This window comes from Hippocampus guttulatus, chromosome 5, assembly GCF_054856545.1.
Source record: "Hippocampus guttulatus isolate MCC_2025c chromosome 5, RoL_Hgut_1.0, whole genome shotgun sequence".
In the NCBI taxonomy this organism is placed as follows: Eukaryota; Metazoa; Chordata; class Actinopteri; order Syngnathiformes; family Syngnathidae; genus Hippocampus; species Hippocampus guttulatus.
Window position 1 is genome coordinate 147,312 of NC_141265.1, and position 27,606 is coordinate 174,917.

The following is a 27,606-nucleotide window of genomic DNA, read 5'->3' on the forward strand; positions in this document are numbered from 1 at the left end:
TTGATCATATATAGAGATCGATGACAACTTGGACAAAACAATCGGTGCAAATCCACGGGTATGTGGGAGGCCGCTGCTTATTGTTCCAGTCATTTCCTTTTTGTGGACAAGTTTGTAAAACGCCTTGCCCAAAACACTCCCAGAATGAATCCTTTGTGGCTGGACTGACTTGAAACTCTGACATTTACCACTACAGTCATACCTCGGTTTTCGACCATAATCCGTTCCAAAAGGCGGTTCGAAACCGAAACCACGCTCTTTAAAAAAAAAAAAAAATCTTTATTGAACACGTCTGCTCACAATGGAACGCTCCACGAGGAGGCGTCACTTCCTCGTCTACCCGAGCAAGCGTCACTTCCTCGTGTAAGGAAGGCGAGAGGAGTCAGGTGACGCATTCAAGTGCGCTCAGTTTGTTCGAGAACCGAAATTCGGTCGTCATCCGAGGCATCAAAAACTCAAAAACTTTTGGTTGAGAACAGAGGAGTTCGAAAACCGAGGTTTGACTCTACTTGGAAACAAACTCCTAGATGATGGGGACAAAAAGGGCCGCGTCTCAGCCCGCTCGCACGGGCGGGGGGGCCGAGTTGGGCAGGTCGACTGAGCTCCAAAGCTTCAAGCGCCGCGGGCGATCATTCACACGACCGCGGCAAAGCAGTCATCTTTCTGCAGCGCGGCGTGCGGGCCACAAGCGACTGGCGAAGGCTTGCGCTTTTTCGTCGTCCGCGCGCTCCTTTACAGCGCAGGGCCGCGGAAAATCTGAGAACACTTAAAATTGTTTACTGGAATGTATTTCGCAAGAGTGATTTCCTGCACAGCTGCTTCCACGAGTCTGCGCTTTTCAAACATCACGTCATTTCTGCCGGATCGCTTTTGGCCTTATGAGACCTGCGCTTGTCTTATTATTGCCCCCCCCCCCCCCCCCGCCCCCTTCTTGTTGAAATCACGCCAAAGAGCTTGCGGAGGACATGCAAAGGGATTGTATGTGATTGACTAAAGAGATTACGGCATCAAATAGATAAATAAATGAATAGAAAGAGGGCACGCATCCACCTTTATTTTGGAGCGTTCACGCCGCTGGGAGCGATCCTGATTCTGCGGAGAGCAAATCTTGATTCCGCCGCTCGATTGAAAAATAGCAATGTAAACATGCGCAACATATGTGCACGTGTGCTCTTAACATATTTCATTGATCAAAATGGATTTCTCAATGCATTGATTTTAAATGCGCCATATCTTTTTTTGGAAGCCGATATATTTTTACCAGAAGCTATCACGCTAAACGCTATCCCTCATCTGAGCCGCTTCTCCTTCTCCACCTTGTCAAAGGGAGGGCGAAAGGATTCTCGCCGGCTCCCCGTTGAGGACGATGCCAATATGCAACGCAATCTCACCGCGAGGCTTTTGGGCTTTTTTCTGTGTGGACTGACGAGTTGAGTTGGAGCCCGGCCGGCCTTGTTGTACCCCAATTTGATCAACAGATGGCAATGACGCCGGCGGCGAACCCGGGCCGGCCGCTCTTGCCGCGGCCACTCGCCTCGCATGTGTGTGTGTGGATTAGCAGCAGCTTGTTGAGGCCACTCGAGCTGCAACGTTCAGTGCGGGTGAAAGCAGGACATCCGCTCGCTGGAGATTAGGAGGAAACGTCCACCGCGAGTCGACGTACGGGACGTTCCCGACGACGTGTGCTCCTCTGCGAGGAGTGGACAGGAATTGTTTCTCTCCAAATTTTCACCAAAGGCTCTCCCATTGAGCACAAGATGAGACCGGCCCATTTGCCGAAGACGAACGTGCAAGCGACCCCCCCGCAAATGACGCTTACCGTAGCTAGCGTCATAGCGAGTCGGATTCAAAGCAATTGCGTTCATCGGTCGAAAGACGCCTTTGGGCGCAAACCGAGCTCGGCGCCCTGAGCAAATGTCCGCGTCATCAAAGAATCGACTTGAACCCTTGACCGCCATCAAGAGACAGAAGGCGCCGTCCACTTGAAGGCCCGAGTAGAGGCCGGTCGACTTTCCCGCAGCACGTCGGCCGCGAGTCCACCATCCAAGCCGACATTGTCGGCCCGACCAAGTGGTTGATGTGCGTTTGTTTCCCGTGAGCCCGCATTGATGATGCGTGTGAAACAATTGGTCCCACTGACTCACTCGTTTCTTTCTCCTTTTTCCGCATGAATTAACCAAGCGGGCTGTGTGTGTGTGTGTGTGTGTGTGTGTGAGTGGTCTTGGGTGTTACGACTCGATTGTCGTTTAAGCAAAGCCGGCGTAATCCTGTAAGGGCGGATGAGTAGACAGACATGTGATGCCCCACTTGTTTGAGGGGGAGGATGGGGGGGGGAGCAAAAGGAAGGGGGAGGAAGGGCAAGTATGTTTTGCTGGCGAGCGCTCTGTTTTGAGGTCCTTTGGGCACTCCAGTCGCACTTGACGTGATACTCGCTTGGCTGAAATAGCGCATGTGGAAGACGCCACTTCAACGACACGACTTGACAACTTGTCGTCTTGCCCGATCACAGTTGGAAATGGCCGGAGTCACGGATTGTTCTTGTTTTTGGGGAGGGGCGTGGCTAAAACTTGTGTCTCGGGGCACACTTTGGCTCGGGCGCGACTGCCGCTTCGGCATCATTGTTCGTATCCGCGGTCATGCGAATTTCTTATCTTATCTGGCGCTAGCTAGCGCTACGTCTTCCCTTCGGATAGTTCCGTTGGCACTCGTCAGCGGCCGCGAGTGCGTGCGCATCACCCGCAGAACGTGACCGGCCGGCGCGTAGACGGGGGCTTCACGCTGGCGCGGCCGCTGTGGAAGGCCTCGTTGTGGCGGCGTGGAAAAGCCCCTCGACGATATGTCGCAGCCACTGGAGGCTTCGCTTTTGCGCATGTATGAGATGAATGCCAAAGGAAGCGGCATCCATTTTTCCAGTTTGCTTTGGATTGACAGTTGACGACTTTCTGGAGCAGAGACTTGATTTTTTTTCAATGTCCGATCCTTTTTTTTTTTTCTCCTTATGATTCTAATTTGTCAGGCTTGTACACAAAACGTATCTGTGAGACAGGATGTCAAATTTCAAAGACACAGCCATCTTCCCTTTTTTAACGGTCATTATGATGGGATTTGATCGTTTCCGTCAAGAGCATGTGGCTCTGGTACGCATCCCTGCGGTTCCCCGTGACGATGTTGACATCGCCGCGAGTTCAAATGTCCGCGGTTTGTTTACATGAAGGCGTGAGCTAACCCAATTAGCGGACGCTTCCCGTCCTTGCCTTCACCTCCCGGCCACCGGATTAACAAGCCGCGGCGCACAGCACTTTGCCCTCGTACACGGGCGACGCGCATTCTTCAGTGTTTTTGAGGTCCCCTGAATTGGGGTGGGGGGGGGGGAGGCGGTGACGTTGGGCTCGTGGGGCTTGGGGGGGCGGGCTCGGGCGACATGAGCGCCACCAGCAGCACCCGACTGAGCCCTAGTCCCAGTCCCAACCTGCTGCAGGTGAACGAGCCCAGACGCTATGGCTCCACGCTGTCGCTGGAGGAGAGGTGTGAGCACTCTTTCTTCCTCTTTTACTACTACAGGATGGAGGACGAGGCCGTGCTGGACCGCGGGGCATCCCTCGTCAAGCACGTCTGCGAGGAGGAGGTGGAAGGTACGTGCCACGCCGCCTTTGTTCACACCCCCTGCTCCGGCTATTAACCTCGACGGCACCCGTGTGTCCAAGTCAAGGCCCGGGGGCCAGATCTGGCCCGCCGCGTCGTTTTACGCGGCCCGCGAAAGCAAATCAAGCACGTCGACTGCTTGCTAAAGTCTGAGCCGAAATTTCAAATTGTCTTGTGTAATCCAAAGTAACGCGGAGATGTCGCAAGCATTTTCTAGTTTCCAAACCCCTTATTGCATGAACGTAAACAATGCTTCAACAAATCATGATTCTTGACTAGCTGCCCCGCGGACCGGCGGTTGGGGCCCCCTGTTCTAGATCACATCAATTGGTTCCAAAGAAACGTGGGCGGATTGTTGATCGGCACCTAAAATTGCCTGTTGTCCGCATAACGCAGGAACATTAGCCACCGCAACAAGCTGACAACTGGACTTTTTAAAGCGCTCTCGTGTTGGCATGTTTTGCTTCAAATGAGGAAACAAAGACAGCCGAGCAATTTGAACGCACGGCGGTTTTCTTCTCGAGGCGTTGCCGAGGGACGGCCTCGGGACACCAAATCCAGACCGACTCAGACTCATACGCAAAAACAACCCAAAATTCTGAATATGTGATGGGACAACACGGGCGAGCGGCCGCCAAGACGGCGCACGCCGACTCAAATCCCAAGAAAGTCAAGTCCGAAAAGAGCGACGCAGTTGGTTGCCAGCGCGCCGTCCATGCTGGAGTTTTGTCAGCTGTCACCTCAGCTTGAGCCCACTCGCGCCTCCCCGCGCGTTTCAGGCGGGAACCTCCGCACGGCTCACCGTTGATCTCAGTTGGACTGATATAGGGCGAAAACAAAAAGCCCGAAAGAGACGACGCGACACTTGTGACGTGACCAACCTTGGCAGAGCAGCCCGGGAGGCCCGTTCTGTCTCAGCAGACCCCCGACCAAGTAGAATTTCCGCCCGGGGAATGTGTCGCACGAGGCGAATGAAACAAAGACAGCAATACAATTGAGCGCTCGGAGAAGTCAGAAGGGGATGAAACGCAAATTAAAATATGACGATAGGAAAAAGAAACGGACCTTTTTGTACCATAAAACGCAGATTAGGAGAATACTCAAATCAGGGGGACGTGACTTGACTTTCTTCTTTCAATAAATTGCCATCAAGCTGAAGTTGAAGAGCTTGATTGAAAAACAAAATGCCACGTGCGGTGCTGCGGCTTTGTCCACTGGTGCGTTTCTCAGCTCTCTCTGTTCAAAACGTGATTTCTCAGCCAAATCGAGTTTTCTCAGACTGAACGTAGCGATGGGAAAAGCGCGAAAGTCTCTCAAGCGAGTTGCCACGATGCCTCGAACGTCCGGCAAAGAAGGCTCACGTTGGCAGCGTCGGCTCCGTCGTTAGCATGCGGCGCGTGGTCCCCGGGGCCGGTTGCCGCGGGTGACGGGCGCCGGCCGCCGCCGCCGCTCGGGCATCCGCCGAACATCCGCCGGCGCTCGGGTTTCATTCAGCTCTCCGAATGAGAGAAAAAAGAGCAAGCGGTGCCACAAAGCGGCCGCGGCGTCCTGCGAATCCTCCTTTGCGACGCGGCCACGTGCTCCCTCGCCTCCTTCGACTGCGCAAAGAGCCGCCTTGAATTTCCAAGCCAAATTCGCCCGCATGGAACCGTGACGTCGGCTCCCGCTTAAGCCTAATCACGAGTGGAAAGCGAACTCGGGCAGGTCTCTGGCCGGCCGCTTCTCAGTTTGCGTTCTTGACCGTCCTTGTGGTCTCACCAAAGCTCTTCAGTCGTGGCCCAAGTTGCGGTCCAAAGTACAGTTAAAAAAAAAAAAACGCACTTCTTACCGCCGCCCTTTTCGTTGACGTACGCGCAAGCTAGCTAGCGTGAGCTGTCAGCAGCTAGCCCGAGCGAAGGATTTGAGAGTCTGGAAGATTTCCGGCCCTCTTCCGCGGTCAAAGATGTGCGTTTTGCTCACCGAATGAAAATGTTCCATCCGCGTACACGTTTCGTGGCGTTTTGTTTCGTGACCTTTTAACACCCGTGAAGTGCGACGGTCGCATTAAGCCTGGCTGCAGAGTGGCGTGCGCAGAGCGCGTTTTTTTTTTGGAACATTCATTTTTGTTCGAGCACCGTATTGTCACGTGTATGCACCTCGACACGGAATATCGGAAAGGCTGGTGTTGAAATCGCGCTCCCGCCGAGCTAAAGTGCACTATTGGGTACAAAACACGTTTTTTGCTGACAAGCAAACTGAAGATCATTTGGAGTCAAAACAAATCGTAAGCACAGACCGTAATCTTAGCGTCGCGCCAGCAAAGGATGACACGCCGAGTCAGCATCAATGTCTTTATTTGCGACGGGAAGCGGTGCTCTCGAGGAAGGCGGGGCCGCTCGCCGTGCGGGCGCGACTTCCATTGAACGCCGTTGTCCCGTAAACAAGAGCGCTGTGCCGTCCTCGTGCAAGGCGGCGCGCCCGCCTCCGAGTGCGGGCCGTGCTGGCCTGAAACGTCACAATCTTGCCGACCAAAGCAGAGTTGTGTACCCGGCCCGAGGGCCGCGGATCACCCGCACGACATCCAAGACTAAAGTCGCCTCGCCGTGCAAAATGACGGCAAGCTCGAAGCCGAACGGAAGGGCCCAAATGCTCTCGTTATCCAAGTCCGGGGTGGGCCTCGGACGGACGCGACGGCATTCAAGCCCGCTCGTATTTCGCCGCGACACCGCCGCACTGTTCTGGCCGTGCATAATGAAAGTCGTTGGAAGGCAAAAGACCGCCGCCGTTTGTTGTTTGTGGGAGCGGCACTTCCCGGTGAGGCGCGCGGCTCCTTTCGAGGCCGTCGCACACGGGGAAAGAAATCCTTGTCACTCGACGGACTGCTCGTTTTCAATTGTTGTGGTCACATTTTTTAATCTCGGCTGATCCAAAGTTGGTCTTTGGGTTGAAGGTTCCCGTCACCGCGGTTGGCGTCGGCAGCTCCGCTTCAGGCACTCTCCTTCCTTCACCGCATCCCATTCAACTGATCGGGATGGTCCTCGTGGCTCCTGCAAAGCTTGCTGACGAGCTGCGCATTGGAGTGGAGAGGTCACGATGTCAAACGGGCCGGGGGGGGCCGGGCTTTTGCAGCCACTCCGAGAAAGCCACCGTGCTCAGTTGGGCTGCAAAAAGCATGGAAGCGGATTCGCCGGTTGGCGTCGTAGGAAATATGACGAGTCGGCAGGTTGGCATTGAAACGCACACGCGAGTTAGGCTCGAGCGGGGGCCGGCGCCGGCGCCGTTCTCCATCCAAGATGTGTATGCCCAAACACCGCCGACAATCAACGGTGTCTTCATGTCTGTCGCGTTGAGAGTAAATATTATTGGTGGGCACGCTGGCATTCGGGTGCACTTGAGTGGCGTGCTTTGGGCAAACAGCTTTGTTCTTTGCGCTTTCACCAGCGTGAAGGCCCCGGCCGCGCTCTTCCGCTTCACTAAGACGCGCCGCTTGTCTTTCCCCTCCCGATATTTGCGCTGACGGTGTAGCGTAAGCTCGGCCGGCCCGCGCCGGGCCGCCTCGCCTTTGTCGGGAGCCGCGCGCCAAGATTCCTCGCTCGAGGGCCCGCCCGGGTGATTCGGGCACCGTCTTTGACTCCCATTGCCTCTCGGCATTTGTGCCAAAAGTCGGCGTAAGCCGTGACTCCGCTTGCGTGGACTGTTACAACTTTGTTCCCTCAAGAACTGCGCGACCCGTCCTCCCGTGAAATGCCATCGAGAATGGAATGAACAACTTTTCGGTTCTGGAAAACTCGTCAAATGGCCCCCGTCTTGCATCGCTGGGAAATTCAAACCAAAAAGGAGTCCCTCCTTCCTAATTCCCATCCCGTTTTCCACCGTGATATTTTGCTGGAACGACCAAATTCTCGAGGGTAAGCGCTTTGCCTCTCTGCCTTCAGGTCACCACACCGTTTACATCGGCGTCCGGGTGCCCAAGAGCTACCGGCGCCGACGGCGCCACCGGCGGCGATTGCCCGGCCACAAGGACAAGAAGGAGCGGACGTCGGAAAGCGCCTCCGACAACGAGACCGGCGAGGAGGCCGGCAAGGGCATCCTCAAGCCCCTCGGTGAGTTGCCGCATCCTGCGTCGGCGGAGCGCCGTTTGGCGGCCTTTCTCCAGTGCCCGAGAAGAAAAATCTTGAGTGTCGCCGTCCTTCCCTTCCTTTGCAACCCGCTCTCCAAATGGGCAGAAAATCTGAGGCCGGAAAAGAAACATTCTGGGTGGCAATCGACCCGACACAAAGCCGAACCGCGACGCCGCGGCTCGGTCGGGATGATTTTCAAAACTCCGTCGTACACCCGGAAAACCGATTCGCCGACGCCGCCGAGCTCAAACGCTAAGATCGCGATGCCATCGGGCCAATTTTCAGCTTGAGCTTTCGATCGGCTTTTGCGACGGCATTGTCGTCGCGAGCGGTGACTGGTTGCGCGGCGTGCCCTAACAACAAGCGGACTCGACTTGAATGTCTACATCTTCGTGCGCCTGAGTGTGCACGCGCGCGCGCGCGTGTTGAGGGATTTTCTTCAGGACAGAAATCCAATCACAGAATAGATTACAGGCCAGCCATCTGTTTGCCGACGCTGACTTTGGGGCGTTGATTTCTTTGGGACCGATTTGTGTCCGGAAAAGACAAAACAACACCGCCAACGTAAAATGAGCCCATGCGAACATGACCGCATCGTTAGTCGAATAGCGTAGTTGCCCCAAGTCATATTTCCATCTTTTTAGAAAACGAGAAAAAAAGAGAACATTTTTTAAATTGATTTGCTAACAGGAAGTTACAATTCCTCACTCACTTTTGCTATGAGCCCAACAGTATCGTACATTTATTCTTGTAGAATTTCAACAACTCTATTCTTTTTGGATGAGATGAAATGACTTTCTCATATTTCCAAAAAAATATTAGCATGACTATTTTATGCTCATAAATGTGTCATACAACTCTGATAAAGTTTGTTTTTCTCTCATACAATCATTTGTCTATGCCGCTCTCTCGCGCTCTATCTATGTAGCTAGCTAGCTAACTATTCACTGTAGCTAGCTCTCTTTAGCAATTGATCACTTGATCGCGCGATTGATATACTGTATAGTGTGTGTGTGTGTGTGTGTGCTCTCCGTGTACGTCATAAACCGATTTTCCGATGTAACGTGCGTGTTCCTCTTTCGAAGAATAAGATGGTGGTGGTGACGTTGCTTTTTGTTTTTCCGCCAACAAGACGAGGAAAGATGCGCGTGGAAAGTCACGACGTCTTGTGAGCAGTCAACAAACATCAAGCTTGCACTGCGCGCTGGTCGTACTGGTTGTCCGGGTCACCCCCTATCATTTAGCGCTCTTATTTTAAGGGCATCCAGACTGAGCAAGAAATGCATTGATGGGAGGTTGATAGTTTTGCCCTTTAAAAACCTCCCAAAAACGATGAAATCGTTGATATTGTCTGTTTTCCCTTCATACGAGGATTATTCTCCCCAGCCTAAAAAAAATACGATATGTCTTTTTTTTTTTTTTTTAACTTGTCGCTGTCTGCCGGCGATGCAACTTTCAGGCACTCTTCTGCAGCCAGCCAGTCTGCGATGAGTTGTTGTCGGATGACGACGGCTTCCGAATTGATGAGATCAAGGCAAAGGTTGCCACGCGTCCTTTTCGGTTGGCATTTGATTGTCCAAGCCAAAGCGGTTTTACCCGCAAACAATTGACTTAGGGGAAAGACCAACAGTGAGTCTCAACGCTGTCACAAGAGAGGACATAAAAAAAATCAAATGAAAGCAAAGGCATCATCGGATAGTGACGGAACTCAATGATGCTCCTTGGCCTCGTTTGTTTCTTCAGAATCAGAATCAGAATCAGAATCATCTTTATTGGCCAAGTATGGAATTTGTCTCCGGTATAACACGCTGCATTAGTATCATCGTAAACAACAAATCATTGAACCATTTTAGAGTAACCAGTAGCAGTATTTGTAGTACAAGAAGAGTGACTACGTCAGTGGCTGTTTAAGGAGTTAATGGCTAGAGGGAAGAAGCTGTTTAAGTGTCTACTGGATTTGGCGCGCATGGATCTGTAGCGTCTGCCTGAGGGGAGTAGCCGGAAAAGGCGGTGGGCAGGGTGCGGGGGATCCGGGAGGATTTTCCGTGCCCTTGTCTTGATTCTTGCAGTGTGCAAGTCCTCAAGAGTGGGTAGGGCGGTGCCAACGATTTTTTCCGCCGTCCTAACTGTCCGTTGAAGTCGGATTTTGTCCTTTTTTGTGGCGGCCCCAAACCAAAGCGTGATGGAAGAACACTGGATTGATTCGACGACTGCCGTGTAGAACTGTCGTAGCACCTCCTGTGGCAGGCCACGCTTCCTCAGCAGCCTCGGGAAGTACCTCCTCCGCCGGGCCCTTTTCAGGATGGAGATGGTGTTGACTTCCCACTTCGTGTCCCGGGAGACTGTGATTCCCAGGAACTTGAAGGTCTCGACGGTTGACACGGGGCGGTTGGATAGTGTGAGGGGCAACTGTGGAGAAGAATGTTTCCTGAAGTCCACGATCATCTCTACAGTCTTGAGCGTGTTCAGCCCGAGGTTGTGTCGGCTGCACCAGAGCTCCAGCTGCTCCACTTGTTGGCGTCGCCGTCTTTGATGAGACCGATGACCGCGGTGTCGTCTGCCAACTTTATGAGTTTGACGGCTGGATCTGTTGAGGTGCAATCGTTTGTGTAGAGAGAGAAGAGCAGTGGAGAGAGGACACATCCCTGTGGGGCTCCAGTGCTGGTGGTGCGTATTGATGATGTTGTTGCTCCCAGTCTCACCTGTTTCTGTAAACATTTTGCACACTCCGCCAAAAATGGAAATATGTCGACTTTATTCTGCTAAAATCTCCAGTTGTTCGATTGCCATTACGTGAGCAAAATGTTCTTGGAAGCTGAAGTTGACTCTGTTAAAATGCTGACTCGTCTTATCAATGAATTCTGATCTCATCGATTGAAATGAAATATTTGTGGATGGTCCGTCCATTGGAAACCATCAAATACGGCGTTCCAACTGAATGACTCTCGGCCCGTTCATCCAACTGCAGTCAAATTTGTGCCCGTGGAAAAAACATCCCAGAGAAGCGTCGCATTTGACCTTTTTTTATTTTCGTAATGGAATAGCGATCGGATGAATGGTCCTGGCTCAAAAGCATTTATTTGCCGGGTGCTCGCGAAGAACAAACGGCACGGCGATCCGAGCGCACGCTGTGAATTTTTCCCCGTCGGCCAACAGCCGGCGGAGCCCGGGCGAGGGCCCGGCCCTCGGTGTCGGATACGCACGTCAAGAGCAAACGGGAGCTTTTGGCATCGGCGGGGCCGGGGCCGGGGCCATTCTTCCCCGCATCTCCTATCCCATGATGCCTCGCTGCCGGGGACAAAGTGCTCTTTGTGTGCCGCTCGGTGGCTCTGGGCGAGAGCGCGCACACACGCCTTTGAAATTGCGTTTGAGCCATGGGATTTTCATTTCTATCCCCTCCGCCTCTCGGTGCTTGTGCTCTCACCGCTCTTTGCTTTCACCCTGCCCTGGATCTCACCCTCCTCAGACCCCCCCCCCCCCCCCCCCCCCGCCCGCTCTTAGCAACTGCCGGATTGGGACAGTAACACCGTGGCTCTTGGCTGCCTCCCTTTCTCATGGGTGCCGAGGACGGCTCCCGGTGAATTTGGAATCAGACCTGAGCCCGTCGAATCAAACGTTACGGTACCAGTTAGTGCTGGTACTGCAACGCTAGCTATGCCTCCGTCTCAAAAATGCATCTTCCTGGATGATGCTTTGCTGGTGTGGCCACTTTATACGGTCGCGCACGTCACGCAGAGAAAAGTAGGAGTGCAAGAAAAAGAGGGCAATCGTGTCTTTAAGTCCAAGGAGGCAGCTAGCATGTGGCCAATGTGGACACGGGGACCATGAGGACCGTGCGGAGCGTGCGGCCCCGGGCTTCCGGCTGCTCTGGCTGCTTTCCGGCATGTTATTATTATATTTTATGATCTGTTATCTGCCAGATCCCTCCCGAGTCCTCCAGGCCAGAGAGGCCCGATGGGACTTTTTGTTCACCTTGACGGAATCCCTCGCCGCTGGCGGCTTCGGGGATGGCGGCCACGAGAGGCAGCGACCACCTGACGCCGTCAGTTCCGATGGTCACTGAACTGAACATGGCACAAGCTGCCGCAGTTGCTGAAGCGCCGTTCTAGCGCGGCTCTTCTTTCGTCCTCCTCCAAGCCGGCAAATAAGCCACACCGGTGTCGTTATGTCGCGCAAGGGGGGTGAGCTGGACACAAAGAGATAACGGGGGGGGGGGGGGGGGAGCCATGCTAACCGCTCGGCTAACGTGACGTACGGAGTTGCGAAACATCAGGAACCAGTGCTGAGGTGCTGCAGTCCACTTTGGATCGAAATCTGGAAGGAAAAAAAAAAACCGGCAAAATTGTGTCCGCAGAGAAAATAATAGCATGGCAAATGCCGTTGTAACTTTTGAGATCTGCCAAAAGTGAGCATTTATCAGCTTTGAAAGGAAGAAATGTGGCCGTGCGGAGCGCCTTTCCACGCCGTTCAGAAACACTTGATGTCCCGCCACGTGAGAGCTAAAAAGGAGGTTTCATCGGCTCGGCTTTTCTGGAAGCGTCGGTCGAACTTTCTTGCGACGCTCATGCCAACGTTTACCGCTGCCGGTGGATTTCACCAAAACGACACCCTTTGAGTTTTCACCTCGTGCCTCTGCTCAGTATTCAAAAGAGAGCGAGGCGGGAGGAGGAGGAGGAAGCCAAAGCGAGCCGGGCCCGGAGAATGGGCCGCTTTCCTAATTGTCACCGAGGGGCTCCCGGGGGCAGCCGGCCAAGCCAATGGCCAACGGCGAGGGGGGGTGCACTGCCACCAAAAGGGCCCGGCTCCCTCCTCCTACCTGTTTCGCAAAGCGTCTGAGAGGCTCCGTCGCTTCCACATGAGGGCTCGGCTCGTGAGTCGCACCTGAAGAATCAAAGCGCCCGCGGGAGACGAGGGGGGGGGGCCCAAAATGTCCCACAATAATAACAAGCGGGAGGACGCGGAGGAGAAGGGCGAGGCCGTCGCAGCGATGCCGCCGCCTCCCCCCGAGGCCGATCCGGAGGCCCCCCGCCGCCCTCTGACGCGCAGCATCTTCCCCGTCTCCGCAGTGTCGCCGGCCGCCGAGAGGATCCGCTTCATCCTCGGGGAGGACGACGACGGCCCGCCGCCCCCGCAGCTCTTCACCGAGCTGGACGAGTTGCTGTCGGTGGACGGCCAGGAGATGGAGTGGAAGGAGACGGCCAGGTAAGGGCGCCGGCGACGGGGAGGGGTGGTGCCCCCGCAACTGGACATCGCGGTCAAGCCAAAAGCAATTTTACAATCGCAAAGGCTCCGATTGGACAAAATACAGGCTTTTCACTCGCTATACATCAATTGTAATAGCGAGAGGGGGGGTGGGGGGAGAGTTCGTTTTTAAAAGTTGTTCAGCACGAGTGACATCACGGCCAGCCAATGGGTGAAGGCAACGCTTTTTATTGTGAAAATGTCGGGAAGCGCGGCGAGTTTCATCATTTGGCTCCATTCTCATGAGGACTGAGGGCACCTGATCGTCATGTCAAGTAGGCAACAGTCAAAGCCTCGGCCAGTTCACTCAAGTCAACTTAACTTGGAGTTAACTACTAAGTGAAAAACTAGCTCTCTCTCTCTGTCTCTCTCTCTCTCTCTCTATATATATATATATATATATATATATATATATATAGAGAGAGAGAGAGAGAGAGATATCCTATAGATATCCTCAGAAGGGTCGCTGGACATGCAGGAGCCAATCCCAGCTGTCTTCAGGCCGTAGGCAGGGGACACCCTGAACCGGTTGCCAGCCAATTGCAAAGACAAACAACCCTCCGTGCTCACATTCACACCTAGGGACAATTTAAAGTGTTCAATCAGCCTGCCGTGCATGTTTTTGGAACGTGGGAGGAAACCAGAGTACCTGGAGAAAACCCACGCAGGCCCGGGGAGAACATGCATATATGTGTGTTTGTGTGTGTGTATATATATATATATATATATATATATATATATATATGTATACACATACACCCACACCCACACCCACACATGCATCACGGAACATTTGCTGACGATTTTCTCATGTTGCTGTTGTGTACAAAGTTGAAAGAAGCGTGAGTAGGAAAACCTAGCGAAAGCCACTCAACTTGAACAACAATGGTCTCATTTTGTTGATTCTTTCCTTGTCGTCGAGCGGTCCTTTCTTTGAGAGTGGGAAGTGTCAGTTTACGCCTTGCATAAAAACGGTGCGAGGGGAGGGGGGAGTGTAGGCCGCGTCGAAGTTGTGCGGACCGTTGGCTGCCGCCGGCTGCCTGGCTGGGCTCCACATGCAACTTGTAACTCACGGCCAAAGTGGAGCGCATACGAGGCAGCTACTTGGGGCCTGCTCGCTTGCCTTCGGAAGAAAAAATGGGGGGGGGGGGGCCGTCATAGGATTCATCCGATGTCATACGCCCATTTCAAAACCATTCAATGAGCTCGAAAAGGAAAATACAGTACCGTGAAGCCCCCCCCCCCCAACGTTTATTGTGTTTGGTACAGCCGTAGCAGAGAGAGCATTGTTTTCAGAGAACTTTTTCGCCCCCCGGCCCACTTTAAACACGTTTTAACTGACGAAAGCATTCTGGAATTCATTCAAACCATCTTGCCGGCATGTTTGTTGTTGCTGCCGCGCGCGCTTCTCCAAAGTCCCCATCTCGGAAGCATCGGGCCGCCCGATTCACCATTGTCACCTTTGCAGGTGGATCAAGTTTGAGGAAAAGGTGGAGAAAGGCGGCGAGCGCTGGAGCAAACCTCACGTGGCCACCTTGTCCCTGCACAGCCTGTTTGAGCTGCGCGCCTGCATCGAGAAAGGCGGCATCCTGCTGGACTTGGAGGCGTCCACCTTGCCTCAGCTGCTCGGTGAGTCTTCCGAGCTCACCTCTCTTTTGATCACGTGAGACGAGACGGCGTCACGTCCGGCGTTCCAATGCGCCGCTCCGAAACCGACGGGCTTCCGAGTTTGTCGGCAAGTGGCCTCCGCGCGTGCAGTCTTTGGGCATCGGCCGCACGCCTCCTTTCTTTGTTGGTAGAGGCCAGCCGAGGTCTCGCTCCGGTCGTCCGTCGGCCCGCCCGGCACCAACTTTGCGCCCCGAAGGCGAGATGACGTCCTCTCACGCCACCGGCCGAACTTGCGCCGGGGAGCGAGAAAGCAGGAAGGCCGACGGGGGCGGGGGGGCTCGGATTCACGTGGGCTAATGGAGCGCACGCGAGGGCCTCTCTCTCGCTTTCAGCCCGTTGGCCCCGAGGGAGGCTCCTCTCCGATCTGTCAGCGTCGTTGCTTGAAAAGAGGCGAGCGGCGCGTCTTTGGATTGACGCGCCGTGTCCCCGAGGCTGCAGGGCCGCGGCACGCACGCCTCGCAAACACTTTGCCCCGCTTGCGGAGAACACAGCAAAAAGCCGCAAAAACTCCTTTTCATCGGCACGGAATCGTCATCAACGTTCATTTGGGGGGGGGGGGGTTTGATTTGTTTTGCTTTGTTTCATTTTTTGCGGGGGGGGGGGGGTATATTACAACTTTGTTCTCGCAATATAAGTCTCAAAATGTTCATGAAGGAATCATATTGCACATTCCAACCTCGGTCCTGGGATTGATTTTGCTTTTCATCTTGCCTTTTGTTCCGCTGTGATTATTTGTAACATGTTTTCTTGGAATGCCATCACGTTGTCCTGATAAGAGATCAAAAAAGACAAACCATAACTGAAGTGCCTTTAAAAATGGGATCTTTTGTGGTTGTTGAAATAGAACACATTTATTCCAAGAACATTTTCAAGAAAACGTCTTACCTTGTTGTTGTTTTTGGGCGGGTGGAATATAAAAGCCTCATATTGCAAGAAAAAAAAATCGGTATTTTTCCAGTTTTATTTTTCTCATGTCATGATACCTTAGAACTCATCTTTTTTTTTTACTGCTTGTTCCCAGTAATCGAGAAACCCGTCTTTTGTTGATGAAAAAAATAGATGTATAGATCACATTTTTCAAAAATGTTGTGAAAACCTTTTTCTTCTCGCAGAATGACACATTTTTCCTTGCAGTATTCTTTTTTTCAAATTGCGTGTATTCTCTGCGATATTTTGGGGGGCGATGACCATCGTACCATTCGGACTGCACGCGAATAAGGTCAGCCCCCGCGTATTGTGATGGGTCCTTTTTTCTTTTTTGTTTCAGAGCTGATCACGGACGAGCGGGTGCAGAGCGGCCAGCTGAAGCCCGATCTGAAGGAGAAGGTGACGTCGACGCTGCTGCGCAGGCATCGCCACCAGACCAAGAAGTCCAACCTGCGCTCGCTGGCCGACATGGGCCGGACGGTCTCCGGCGCAAGTAGGCTCTTTTCCAACCAGGACAACGGTAACGCTCGCTCGCGCCGCAAGTCCCCGGCGGGCCGGGCTCCTCTCGACCTTGTTTAAAAGCCGCTCGGGATCAAAAAAGGAGAACGCCAAACCCCTTTCAAATTCACCCCCTTGAAACATTGACAGACATTCAACGCACGGAAAAAAAGGGGGCGGGGGAGCTTTGCCGATCCGACCGACGATGATATCGCAAGCGTTGCGGTCCGAAGGCCCTGCGACAGTTTGGCTTAATATTTTTCTTTTTGGGATGACCGTCGGTGGCGTGAAGCCAGCAGACTTTGGATGGACACGGCTCATGTCGTCAAACAATGCGCAATTCGCTCTGTTTTAGCTTGAGTTGACCGCTCACTCACTCACTCACTCACTCACTAACTAACTCAGTTCACAAAATGAATTCTTCTACCGCCGTCTAGCGAGCCAACCCCAACTCTCCGGACTACAATTCCTCAAGATGTGTGTGTGGGGGTGGGGGGGTGCTGAGATCTGGATCAGGCCGTCGGTCAGGTCCCTTGCGAGTCCGGGTACCACCGTGAGCGTCTTTCCAACTGTTAGTACTGATTAGCTTTTAATGCTTGGCTCAATCGTAGTCGAGTAGGTGGGATGAGCCGTCGCTTTTTCCCCTCGCCGTGTCCGACTCCCATCTCATCGACCCTCGGAGGACGCTTGATTGAAATGCAAGCGCCCCCGCGTCTCGCAGACGGTCGTTGAGCACCACGCCAAAGATGCCGAGCGCGAAGCTCCGCACTCGAAGGAACGTGCTCAATCTGTCTTGGAGACTCGTTTGAGTGAAAATCCGACCGGTCACGTTTGGTCGGATGTTGGCCAGGTGAAAAGTGACGGCGCCGCCGCCAGCGCCGCACGCCGCCCATCCGAATGACCCGCGTCGTTGAATCTGTGCGCGGTCGCCGAGTCTTTGGAAAGCTGCGGATGAGCCGCGGGCGCGTTGGGTCGCCATCATTTGCACGTTGACGACTCCGCGGCCGCCGGCGATGGGACGGGCTCGTTGTCGCCCCCTCGCTTCTTTCCAAAGACTTGTTCCAAGCGCGCGTCGAGTGCGGTGGAACCTCTCGGCCACCTCCAGCCCGGGGATGAAGGAAGAAATGCTCATTCTCGCTGAATACATTCCAATAATAACGATGATAATTGTCAGAAGAAGAATACATTGTATTCCAATTCAAAATAACGGCTATGAGTTAGTTAGTAAGTCATGTCGTGCGTTTTTGGTTCCTTGTTCGTGAGTTGCCTTTTTGTTGCTTGTTAGCTTGCTTGTTCTCTACTTTGGAGTTGACTGGTGGCGATGTGGTCGCAGCTCATTCGATTGCTGGTTGCTTTTCTGGTGAATGGATAGCTCAGTCGTTGTCGGTTAGCTGGCCGTTTGTTTATTTTGCAGTTGCTTAGTTGTTATATGTTGTTTAGTTTGTTCATTTGTTTTGGTTTCCTTCATAACTTGGCTAGGGAACTAGCTAGTGGCTACGAGCTAGTCACTTATTCATCTTCGATGATTGACGACTAGTGATTAGTTGATTTGCTCAGCTATTTGTTAGTTTGGTAGCAATCGGTGCTTCCTAAAAACGAATAAAAACACAGGTTACTGTACTGCAAAGGGGAAAAAAAGAATGAGCGTACCTAATAATACTAGGACGTTAAAAACAAAGAATCCCCCCACCATTCCCTCCCCCCGCTGTTATCGGTGACTTGGGAGGTTCCACCGTAGCATGTCAATGATTTGATTTGGGTGTGTGGGCTCACTTTTCACTTTCTGGGTGTGTGGCTTCTCTTTTCCCGATCCCCCCCTCCCTCTCCCCTTCCCTCCCGTCCGTCATCTCTGTTGGACCGGATCGCTAACCTGCTACTAAAACAAACGCGCATACTAAATGAAGGCCGTAGTCCTCTGGAGACCTCCGTGACGTGCCTGTCGAGCGGCATCTCAACGGAGGACTTGCAGAGTCCGAGGAGCGTCAGCATGGATTGGCTCAGTAAGTCACACGACAAACACAAGCCGGATGGCAGAGAGCGCGGACCCCGTCCAGAGCTCCGCTTTGAACGCAAGAGCGCATAAGTTGTCCACATGACCTCCGGTGCGCGCACGACCGGGCTTCGTAGGGTTGCCATGCCCATTCGCACCCATTGGACACTCAACTCGACTAACGCGACCTCCGCCGGCTGTCAAAGTGTCAGGCTACGTTTTGTTTCGAGCCGGCTTACTGGTATGTACGAGTTAGCTGGTGAGTTACTAGTCAGGATTTGTGAATTACTCTTCAGCTCAATCTGAATAATTTGCCATTGTAGTTGTCGCTGGTTTAGTTTCATACCCAGTTAGATAACTAGCTTGTCATCCAGTTAGCTGTTAGTCACTTACCTGTGTGGGTAACGAATGGCTGTTAGTTAGCTAGGTAGCAACCTGTTTCAGGTCATTTGGCCTTGGCAGAGGTCGACAAAATCTTTTGGTTTGAATTTTATTTGGCGTACCGAACGTTGTGTCCAATGAGTGTTTTTTTTTTCTAATATTTGAGCATGTGATACATTTTAACATCTAGCTAGATTGTGACAATCAGCCTTTTATGGTGCATCTTAACAGTCAACATCCCCCCCCGGCTGTCAAAATGACATATGGGTGGTTAGCCACACTGCTGCGGTGCGACGCAGGCGGCGAGTGTGACGACAGCGTGCGGAGGCCGGCTGAAAAGCTTCAAGTCGGCACACTGTCGATCGTCAGCCCGCTCCGCTCGAGCGCTAACCCGGTGGATTGTTTGTGACAACGCCGCGCGTCTCAAACGGGATACGTTTCACCTTACCTCCGGCGAATAGCGATGCCAATGCTAACCGCTAAATCAGCCGACAATCGGACAAGAACCGCGCAACCAATTCGAATTTTTGCCAGATGTCGGAAAGGTGTTGGGTGTTTTTCAAAATAATACCTTGGACGATAGCTGTATAGGATCTCCCGTGTTGGAGATGAATGAAAATCATTCTCCAGACATCGCTAGAGCACAACAACTGTCCTTATGAGGAAGTCGTCAGGTCTGCATGAAGTCTTGGTGGTGGTTTGGTGGTTCTTCCGTGGTGTTTTGGGGGGTTTTTTGGGGTTTGTTTTGTCACATTCGATCCCATGTCCCTCCCCCATCCTCCTCGTGGCCCTCGGTGGAAGTTGCGACGGGTCGACTCCTCATGGTCCACCTGTGTTTTGAACAGATAGTCCCACCAACACCACCCAGCGCAACCTGACCTCCAGCAGCCTCAACGACATCTCTGACAAGCCGGAGAAAGACCAGGTGAGTGCGAACGTATGTTTGCGGCGGACTGCTAAAATGCACACGATGGGTGATGAACCTGGGATCCAGGCACAACTCCCGGTGCGCCAGGCAGATAGCTGAGAAAACAATGTGGGAATATGTGCTAAATGCTAAAATACAATTCTGGAGGGGCAGATTTTTTTTTTCGGCCTCGGTGCGGCGCCGTCCCCGCGACGATGAGGTCCGCAGACATATTGAAGTTGTCGGCTCGTTCCGCATTTCGGGATCTTACCTGAATCGTTGTCACACCGGCCACCAGTCACGCACGCAGCGTCCTGCGTTCGCGCCCACAACATTGCAAACCTCCCTTTTTTTAAAATGCCGACTCGTGCGCATCTGCGACATTATAAGCACCCGGTCTAAGCCGGATCGTCACGCAGTCCGTGTGCCCTTTTTAAAGAAATGTTATTGAATTCAAAATGCTGATGAGGATGGCTAAATTGCTAACATGCTAACCGTTGAAAACGGACTGCGAGTAAGAGTCAAAGGCAGACACGTGCAGGCGGTGCGATATCTACCAAGTATTGGCGTCGTTTGGCCTCGGCGGAGGGTTGAGCGAGTGGATATGCGGTATAGAAACGCGTTGCGTCTGATTAGCCGTTTTGCCTTGTGAAAACTCACTTCAGAGGTCGAGCCAATGCAGCTTTTGAAGATAAGCTCACGTGATTTGGCGACATAACAACGCAGATAACATTGTCTCTGTCCTAATATTCTCGCCGTGGCGCAATCGACCCGGTTCCCGACCTTGGACTGAACAGTTTGGATATTACACTCGTTTATTAGAAAGTTCATCGGGGCAAATGCTAAACAAATAAGAGCAAGTGAGCAATTTTCACGTCCATCCCTGCCTTTATTAGTTTGCGGGTGACTGCTTTCATTCATGGCCCCTCCCACGCCGAGACAAATGGCCATCGTAAAGGGTCGTTTGTGACGTTGTCGTAAGATAAGAACTCCGTGCCGTATCTTTCCACGGTGTGACTGGATATCGGAATGGAAAACTCTTCCTACGAACAAAAGCTCCATCGCGTGTTGCTCCAGGAGGAGGCTGGGCTGCAAAAAAACAAAACAAAATAAAATAAACATGGAGTTGTTGAAAAAAAAATAGATGGAGTAGATAGAATGAATGTTTTATTGGGGGAGGAGGGGCTGTAAACCGTAATTTGCGCAAACTAAATCTGTCATGAGCTGCAATTCAAGAGCAGTTGCAGTCCAAAAAAACCACAATGGTGACGACTTTCTAGCGCTTCTCCTTGTCAAGTTCACAAGTGTCCAGTCACTTACTGGACAAACTTGCCGTAATCAAAGATATTATCTCTGAGCGTGGACCCAAGGCCATTGCGCGCGCGCGCGCCCACGCACACACACACGCACGGACGGGGCCATTGCCCACCGCGGTTTGGAGAGGCTTGAATGTTTTTGAAACGCTGACCCCGAGCAAGACGCCGCTTCCTGTTATTTGCCGCTTTGACCGAGAGGGCGAGGAGAGGTCGTCCCCGACGAGCGGCGCTTGCAGCTGTCTTTTTGCTTTGTTTGGTAGCTGAGGAACAAGTTCATGAAGAAGTTGCCCAGGGACGCGGAGGCCTCCAACGTGCTGGTGGGCGAGGTGGACTACCTGGACGCCCCCTTCGTGGCCTTTGTGCGTCTGCGGCAGGCCGTCACGCTCGGCGCCTTGACCGAAGTTCCCGTTCCCACCAGGTCCGTCCGACGTCAACAGACGCCAACGAAGCGGCGTTCGGCTCACCCGGGCCGCGCGCTTTGCTTTTTGTGATGCTCGCGCAGTTGCACGCAAATACGAGGTACGCTTTTCTCTGACTTTTGCAGATTTTTGTTTGTCCTGCTCGGGCCCAAAGGGAAAGCCAAGTCGTATCACGAGATCGGACGAGCCATCGCCACCCTGATGTCGGACGAGGTAAATCCGTCTCAAGGTGGAAAAAGAACAAAAGCAAATCAAAAGAAAGAAACGGCGGAGGAGTCATCCGGTGGGCCCGCAGCGGCACGCGGACGGTTGCGTCGTCTCCCGTGTTTTGGCGTCCCGTCGCTTTAGAGAGGAGAGCGTTCACGTGGAATCCGTTTCAAGTGGCGCGCCGCTTTTGCTCGCGTCCGAGCTTGAAGCAGCGGGCCGGCGTTCCGACTCGATGACGTTCCGCTGGCTTCCAATGATAGAAAAGGACTTTTGGGGTTTTGAACGGACACCGGCCTACTGCGCTCGTGTTGTCCCGCAGTGCCGACGGCGGCGCTCGGAGAGCCCGCTTCTTTCGTTTTTTGCCGCGGCCGCCGCTAACGATGCTGAATTGCAAGCGGTCACGAAAGGTGTCCCTCGCGCGCAGGTGTTCCACGACATCGCCTACAAGGCCAAGGACCGGCAGGACCTGCTGGCCGGCATCGACGAGTTCTTGGACGAGGTGATCGTGCTGCCTCCCGGCGAGTGGGATCCCGCCATCCGCATCGAGCCTCCCAAAACGCTGCCGTCCTCGGACAAAAGGTCCCCTCGCGCAGACCGCTTTGCTCTGGTGACCGCGATCCCGCGCCTTTCCCGCCAAGCTGCCGTTTCTCCTCAAAAGACGCTTTTGCCGTATAATCTTCCAGCTTTTTTTTTGTAGTTACGTCTTTTTTTCTAAAAGGTGTTTGAATCCATTCTTGCCGTGGGATCGCAGATTCTTTTTGGCGTTTTCCCCTCCCAGAGCGGATCGCCCCTTCCCGACTTTGACTCAAAGTGCGCGTCTTGCAGGAAAAACATGTATGCGGGCGCCGACTTTCAGATGAACGGAGACACGCCCGGCGACGGCGGCGCCGGAGGGGGCGGGCACGCCCCCGGCGAGGAGCTGGAGAAAACGGGAAGGTGGGACGTCGCCGCGCACTTTGAAAAGGGCAACGAAAGCGGGCCGCATCTTATTTGCCGGCGTTCAGGTTTTGCGGCGGCCTGGCGCTGGACATCAAAAGGAAGGTGCCTTTCCTGCTGAGCGACGTGACGGACGCCTTCCACATCCAGGCGCTGTCGGCCATCTTGTTCATCTACCTGGGCACCGTCACCAACGCCATCACCTTCGGCGGCCTGCTCGGCGACGCCACGGAAAACATGCAGGTCGGAGCGGCAAAACTCCGGCGTTACCGGCAGCGGACGTTGGAGCGGCGCGTGCGCGTGTGCTTCGCAGGGCGTTTTGGAGAGCTTCCTGGGCACCGCCATCGCCGGCGGCGTCTTCTGCCTGCTGGCCGGCCAGCCGCTCACCATCCTCAGCAGCACGGGGCCCGTCCTGGTCTTTGAGCGCCTCCTCTTCAATTTCAGCAAGTCAGTGTCACCGTAGGGCGCCCCCCCCCCCCACCCCCACCGCGAAAGAACGCCAAAGCGGCAACGTTACGACAACGGCGGCGGGAAAACGTCAACGCCGGCCGCGATGCCGGTCTGGCCGGACTCGGGCCGCCCCGGTCCGAAAGAAACCCGCCGGCGCAACGGGAGGACTTTTCCCGCTGGGATGGCTCGTCTCAACATATTCTTGTCACGATGCGACCGATCCAAATATGACGGCTCCCCCGTCTTTCCATCCGATAGCGCCGCGTTGAAATCTGCCGTTTCCTCGTCGGGTTTTTGTAACTGCGCCACTTTTCGTCCCGGCCGCATTTTCCTCACGGGCTTTGTCTTGCTTCCGCGTCTTTTCGACTTGATTCGAGTCAGAGAAAGACGCGTTGATGCTTTTCCTACGCAACTCGCGGCCTTTCCGCTTCGCTAAGACCGAATCTGACTTTGTTCACGGTCGAGGTTTTTTGCACGACGCCACATCGTTCTCATGCTCTGACCATTTTTTTCTTTAGTTTTCGTCTCAACGCGACATTGCAACTTTCCTGATTTCACCGAATGCGCGCCTTTCTTCCGGTCGCATCGGGCCTGCCGCGTTTCTCCTCGTTCGATCCTTGAGGTTGACTTGAGGTGTTCTCTCATCAGATGGCAAACTCTTTCCACTTCAAGTGCAACTTAGCATCGTTCTTCATCTCGTTTCTCTCTCGTCGTGGGAATTTCAATTGGTTTTCCCCTAAAGTAAGTCTTCCCAATTCCGTTCTCGTCGCATTGCGGACATTTTGTCCGTAAGACGACGGCGTCAATGCATAATGGCTATTTCCCCCCCCCCCCCTTTTTCTTTGAAGCACATTCTTCCTCTGCGCCGTTGTTTGCCGCAGCCTTGCTACTCGTCTCCCTGAGAAATGCGAATTTTGTCATGACTTTTCCGGCCTAAAAGGTTTCTCCGTTCTTCCACCCAGGGACAACGAATTCAACTACCTGGAGTTCCGGCTGTGGATCGGGCTGTGGTCGGCGTTCCTGTGCCTGCTGCTGGTGGCCACCGACGCCAGCTACCTGGTCAAGTACTTCACGCGCTTCACCGAGGAAGGCTTCTCGGCCCTGATCAGCTTCATCTTCATCTACGACGCCTTCAAGAAGATGATCAAGCTGGCCCACCACTACCCCATCGACTCGGACTTCCGGGTCGAGCGCGTGACGGAGTACGACTGCCTGTGCATGGCGCCCGCCGTCCTCGGTGAGCCGGCCGCCCCGCGCCCGGCGTCCCAGCGAGTCTTTATCCTCGCTTTTCTTCCCTCGCCCGCAGAAAACGGCTCGGAGTTTGCGGACGAGCTTTCGGAAGGCGCCTCCGTCTGGTTTTGGAACAACACGGACCCGGTAGGTTTTTCCCTCCCGTCGGCCCGCTTCGAAGTGGCGCCGGCCGCTCAAGGCCCCCCCCCCCCCCCCTCGCCTTCTCGCCGTGTCCAGCCCGCCAACGGCAGCTGGTCGTCTTTGAGCCGGAGCGACTGCTTGAAGTACGACGGCGAGCTGGTGGGCAAGGCGTGCCACTTTGTCCCCGACATCGCGCTCATGTCCGTCATCCTCTTCTTCGGCACCTACGCCTGCTCCATGGCCCTGAAGAAGTTCAAGAGCAGCCCCTTCTTCCCCACCGCCGTGAGTCCGCCCGCCGCCGGCTCCGGCCCCAACGCCCGTTTTGTTCTCTTGACCGTGCCTCGGGGGGGCCGCGCAGGTCAGGAAGCTGATCAGCGACTTTGCCATCATCCTGACCATCCTCATCTTCTGCGGCGTGGACGCGCTGGTCGGCGTGGACACGCCCAAACTCATGGTGCCCACAGAATTCAAGGTGAGCCTCGCCGCATCCGGTACGGTAAGGACCACGTCGCGGCCGTACGGACGCCGAAGGCGACGTACGGCGCCGTCGTGCGGTAGCGCCGCCGCGAGATCGCGGCGACAACGCGGAGCCGCGGCGGGCGACCTTCCCCGTGTGGAGTTTGCGTGGCTTTTCTCCGGGTCCTCCCGCGTTCCAACAACGCGCACGGCAGATGGATCGAACGCTCCAAATTGTTCCCCCCGGCGTGATCGTGAGGGCTTCTGGGTCTCCGTGCGCCCGGCGACCGGTCTTCGGGCGTCCCACGCCTGCCGCCCGAAGACGGCCCTCGTGATGAGAAGCGCTTTGGGATCGCGGGCGGGTGGAGTGCAACGCGATGATGTCACGATGGCCACGGAATGAATGGCGGCCTCGCGCGGCCGCTTTAGTCGTCGGCGAGTCTCGCGGCGGTGACGCGGACCCGCTCCGACGCTCACCCGCAGCCTTTTTCCCTGCCGGCTTAGCCGACGAGTCCCCTGCGAGGCTGGTTCGTGCCGCCGTTCGGGGGCAACCCGTGGTGGGTGTACCTGGCGTCGGCCCTGCCCGCCCTGCTGGTCACCATCTTGATCTTTATGGACCAGCAGATCACGGCCGTCATCGTCAACAGGAAGGAGCACAAGCTGAAGGTGAGCGGCCCCGTCGCCGACGTTCCGACTCGCGAAGGAAGCGCCTCAAACGCGACGGGGGCGGACGCGCGGGATAGCCGTTCGCCCCCGAACGAACGAACGGGACGTGGCGCCGTCCGTCGCTCGAGCTCGCGGAGGAGGAGCCGCGTTTGACGCGGCGACCGTTTGATGTTTGCGCCGGTCCAGAAAGGGGCGGGCTACCATCTGGATCTGTTCTGGGTGGCCGTGCTGATGGTGGTGTGCTCCTTCATGGGCCTGCCGTGGTACGTGGCCGCCACCGTCATCTCCATCGCGCACATCGACAGCTTGAAGATGGAGACGGAAACCTCGGCGCCCGGCGAGCGGCCCAAGTTCTTGGGGGTCAGGTGGGCTTCCGACCGCCCGCGCCGGTTTGGCGTCGTGGCCGAGTCCCGACGGTTTCCCCTCCCGGTCTGCCCGAAACGAGGCCGAAAGGCCACTCGTGAGCGGCCGAGCGGCCGCGGTTGATCGGCGAAGCCGCCTCGCGTACGCTTTCGGTCCCTTTGGACCCGCGTCGTCCTCGGACTTGTTCAAATGAACACCGGTGACGATTCGGGACGCGCACCGAAATAGGCAAAGTTCTTCTCCGTGACTCTCCTTGCTTTGCGCCCGGACGGCGGCGTCGTTGCAGGGAGCAGAGGGTGACGGGCGTATGCGTGTTCATCCTCACCGGACTGTCGGTCTTCATGGCTCCCATTTTAAAGGTGAGTGGCGGCGGCTTCCGGGTTTCTCCTCGAGTGCGTCCTCGCCGTGGTTTGAGGCGCATTTGTCTGTGTTCTCTGGCAGTTCATCCCCATGCCGGTGCTGTACGGCGTCTTCCTGTACATGGGGGTGGCCTCGCTCAACGGAGTTCAGGTGGGCTTCGCCTCGCCGCCTTCCGTCGCTCGGGCGCGGCCGCGCTCAAGCGGAGGTCCCCTTTGCGCGCGCAGTTCATGGACCGGCTGAAGCTGCTGCTGATGCCGGCCAAGCACCAGCCCGACCTGATTTACCTGCGCCACGTGCCGCTGAGGAAGGTGCACCTCTTCACCTTCATCCAGGCGCTCTGCTTGGCCCTGCTTTGGATCCTCAAGTCCACCGTGGCTGCCATCGTTTTCCCCGTCATGGTGAGAGTCAAACCGGTCTCGGATTCACCGCCGGGGCTTCAAAACGGCGCTCGCGTTGCCAATCGGGAAACTCTCATCGCGCCGGTCTTCTTTTTTGGGGGGGGGGGGGTCTGGTCACCACCCTAGAGAGCCGTTTGCCCCCCCCCCGCAACAGGAGTCCGCTTTTTTTTTGCCAGCTGATTGGGACGCTGTCGCCCCCCTTTGCAGATCCTGGCGCTGGTGGCCGTGAGGAAGGCCATGGACTGCGTGTTCTCGCAGCACGACCTCGGCTTCCTGGACGACGTCATCCCCGAGAAGGACAAGAAGAAGAAGGAGGACGAGAAGAAGAAGAAGCACGGCGGCCGAGACAGCGACGCCGATGACGTAAGTGCACCGCCGTCTTGCCGTTGGACAAGATCTCCGGGCCGCTGCCAATTCCACAAATGCGCAATCTAAAATGGCGGGCGGACTTGCGCCGTCTTTTCAGGCCTGGGTTCTCGCGACTTTTATTTTTTTTTGCCGCTCGGTCTACCCACTCTGGACTTGCCTCATCGGGCCGGCTTTGGGGGTTGCGTTTCCCGACACGCCCGTCCTCCAACTTCCCCGTCAAGCTCTGCCTAGAAAGCACAATGATTCAGTGACTCCCAACAAAAATGTCAGTCGCTGGAGTCAAAGCCATTCCGGGGGGGGCCGGCGACGAAGCCAAACGGCGGCGAATCCTTTCAAAGCCGCCAGCAAGTGTTTGCCAAAGAATGGCGAAAGGTTGCTTCCGGTACGGTCGCACTCCTGTCGAGCTGGAGGACTCCATTTTCCGTCGGCCGTCATCAATGAGTCCGAGTGGTCAAAAATGGCCGGCGGCGGCGGCTCTCCCGATGGGGGACAAACGTCCGGCAGTGAATTCAGGGCGTTGGTCGCGACGCCTCCGACCTTTGGGGGCCCAAGATCTGAGCTTGAGTGCGTGTGCGGTCTTTGACTCTGTGCGTCTCTCCAACAGTCCGACTATCCGTACAATGAGAACGTTGCCAGCATTAAAATTCCCATGGACATGCTGGAGCAGGAACCCTTCTTAGGCGCTCAGGCCTCCGACAGTGAGTAGAAGATGCCCGCGCCTGCGCACGCCCTCCGCTTCCTTCGCCGTCGCCGCCGTCTTCCACTCGCTTGCTCAACTCTTTGTTTGCGAGGCACCGCATGATGTCCGCCGTTTGGATTTTGCGCTGTGCGGCACTAACAGATGTTCCTTTTTTTCCCCCCTTTTTGAACCTTTGCGCGTCTCCGCTTCTTTTGCCGTCTCCTCGCGACTCGCTCGGATCGCGTGTTTCCGCTTTCTTCCG

The 27,606-nt window shown here is 54.9% G+C and overlaps 1 protein-coding gene across 12 annotated transcripts in view; it reads left to right on the forward strand.

The window, feature by feature from the left end:
• The window catches only part of slc4a4a (solute carrier family 4 member 4a), a 37,523-nt gene that overhangs the window by 7,042 nt on the left and 2,875 nt on the right, over window positions 1-27,606 (forward strand). For 4 of the 12 annotated variants that reach the window (XM_086111915.1, XM_086111913.1, XM_086111914.1 and 1 more), the window contains exons 5-27: window positions 3,562-3,632; window positions 7,557-7,724; window positions 12,809-12,944; window positions 14,452-14,612; window positions 15,919-16,098; window positions 17,981-18,076; window positions 19,293-19,372; window positions 20,931-21,088; window positions 21,215-21,302; window positions 21,721-21,875; window positions 22,122-22,232; window positions 22,301-22,475; window positions 22,546-22,679; window positions 23,645-23,919; window positions 23,989-24,059; window positions 24,150-24,335; window positions 24,412-24,525; window positions 25,014-25,175; window positions 25,362-25,540; window positions 25,825-25,897; window positions 25,980-26,048; window positions 26,123-26,296; window positions 26,504-26,659. In XM_086111915.1, the coding sequence (XP_085968041.1) occupies window positions 3,562-3,632; window positions 7,557-7,724; window positions 12,809-12,944; window positions 14,452-14,612; window positions 15,919-16,098; window positions 17,981-18,076; window positions 19,293-19,372; window positions 20,931-21,088; window positions 21,215-21,302; window positions 21,721-21,875; window positions 22,122-22,232; window positions 22,301-22,475; window positions 22,546-22,679; window positions 23,645-23,919; window positions 23,989-24,059; window positions 24,150-24,335; window positions 24,412-24,525; window positions 25,014-25,175; window positions 25,362-25,540; window positions 25,825-25,897; window positions 25,980-26,048; window positions 26,123-26,296; window positions 26,504-26,659 (3,172 nt within the window). Of the gene's footprint in view, window positions 1-3,419; window positions 3,479-3,561; window positions 3,633-7,556; window positions 7,725-12,808; window positions 12,945-14,451; window positions 14,613-15,918; window positions 16,099-17,980; window positions 18,077-19,292; window positions 19,373-20,930; window positions 21,089-21,214; window positions 21,303-21,720; window positions 21,876-22,121; window positions 22,233-22,300; window positions 22,476-22,545; window positions 22,680-23,644; window positions 24,060-24,149; window positions 24,336-24,411; window positions 24,526-25,013; window positions 25,176-25,361; window positions 25,541-25,824; window positions 25,898-25,979; window positions 26,049-26,122; window positions 26,297-26,503; window positions 26,660-27,269; window positions 27,364-27,606 lie in introns of those variants that run through there. The other 8 variants (XM_086111918.1, XM_086111919.1, XM_086111916.1 and 5 more) reach the window with 7 other exon arrangements.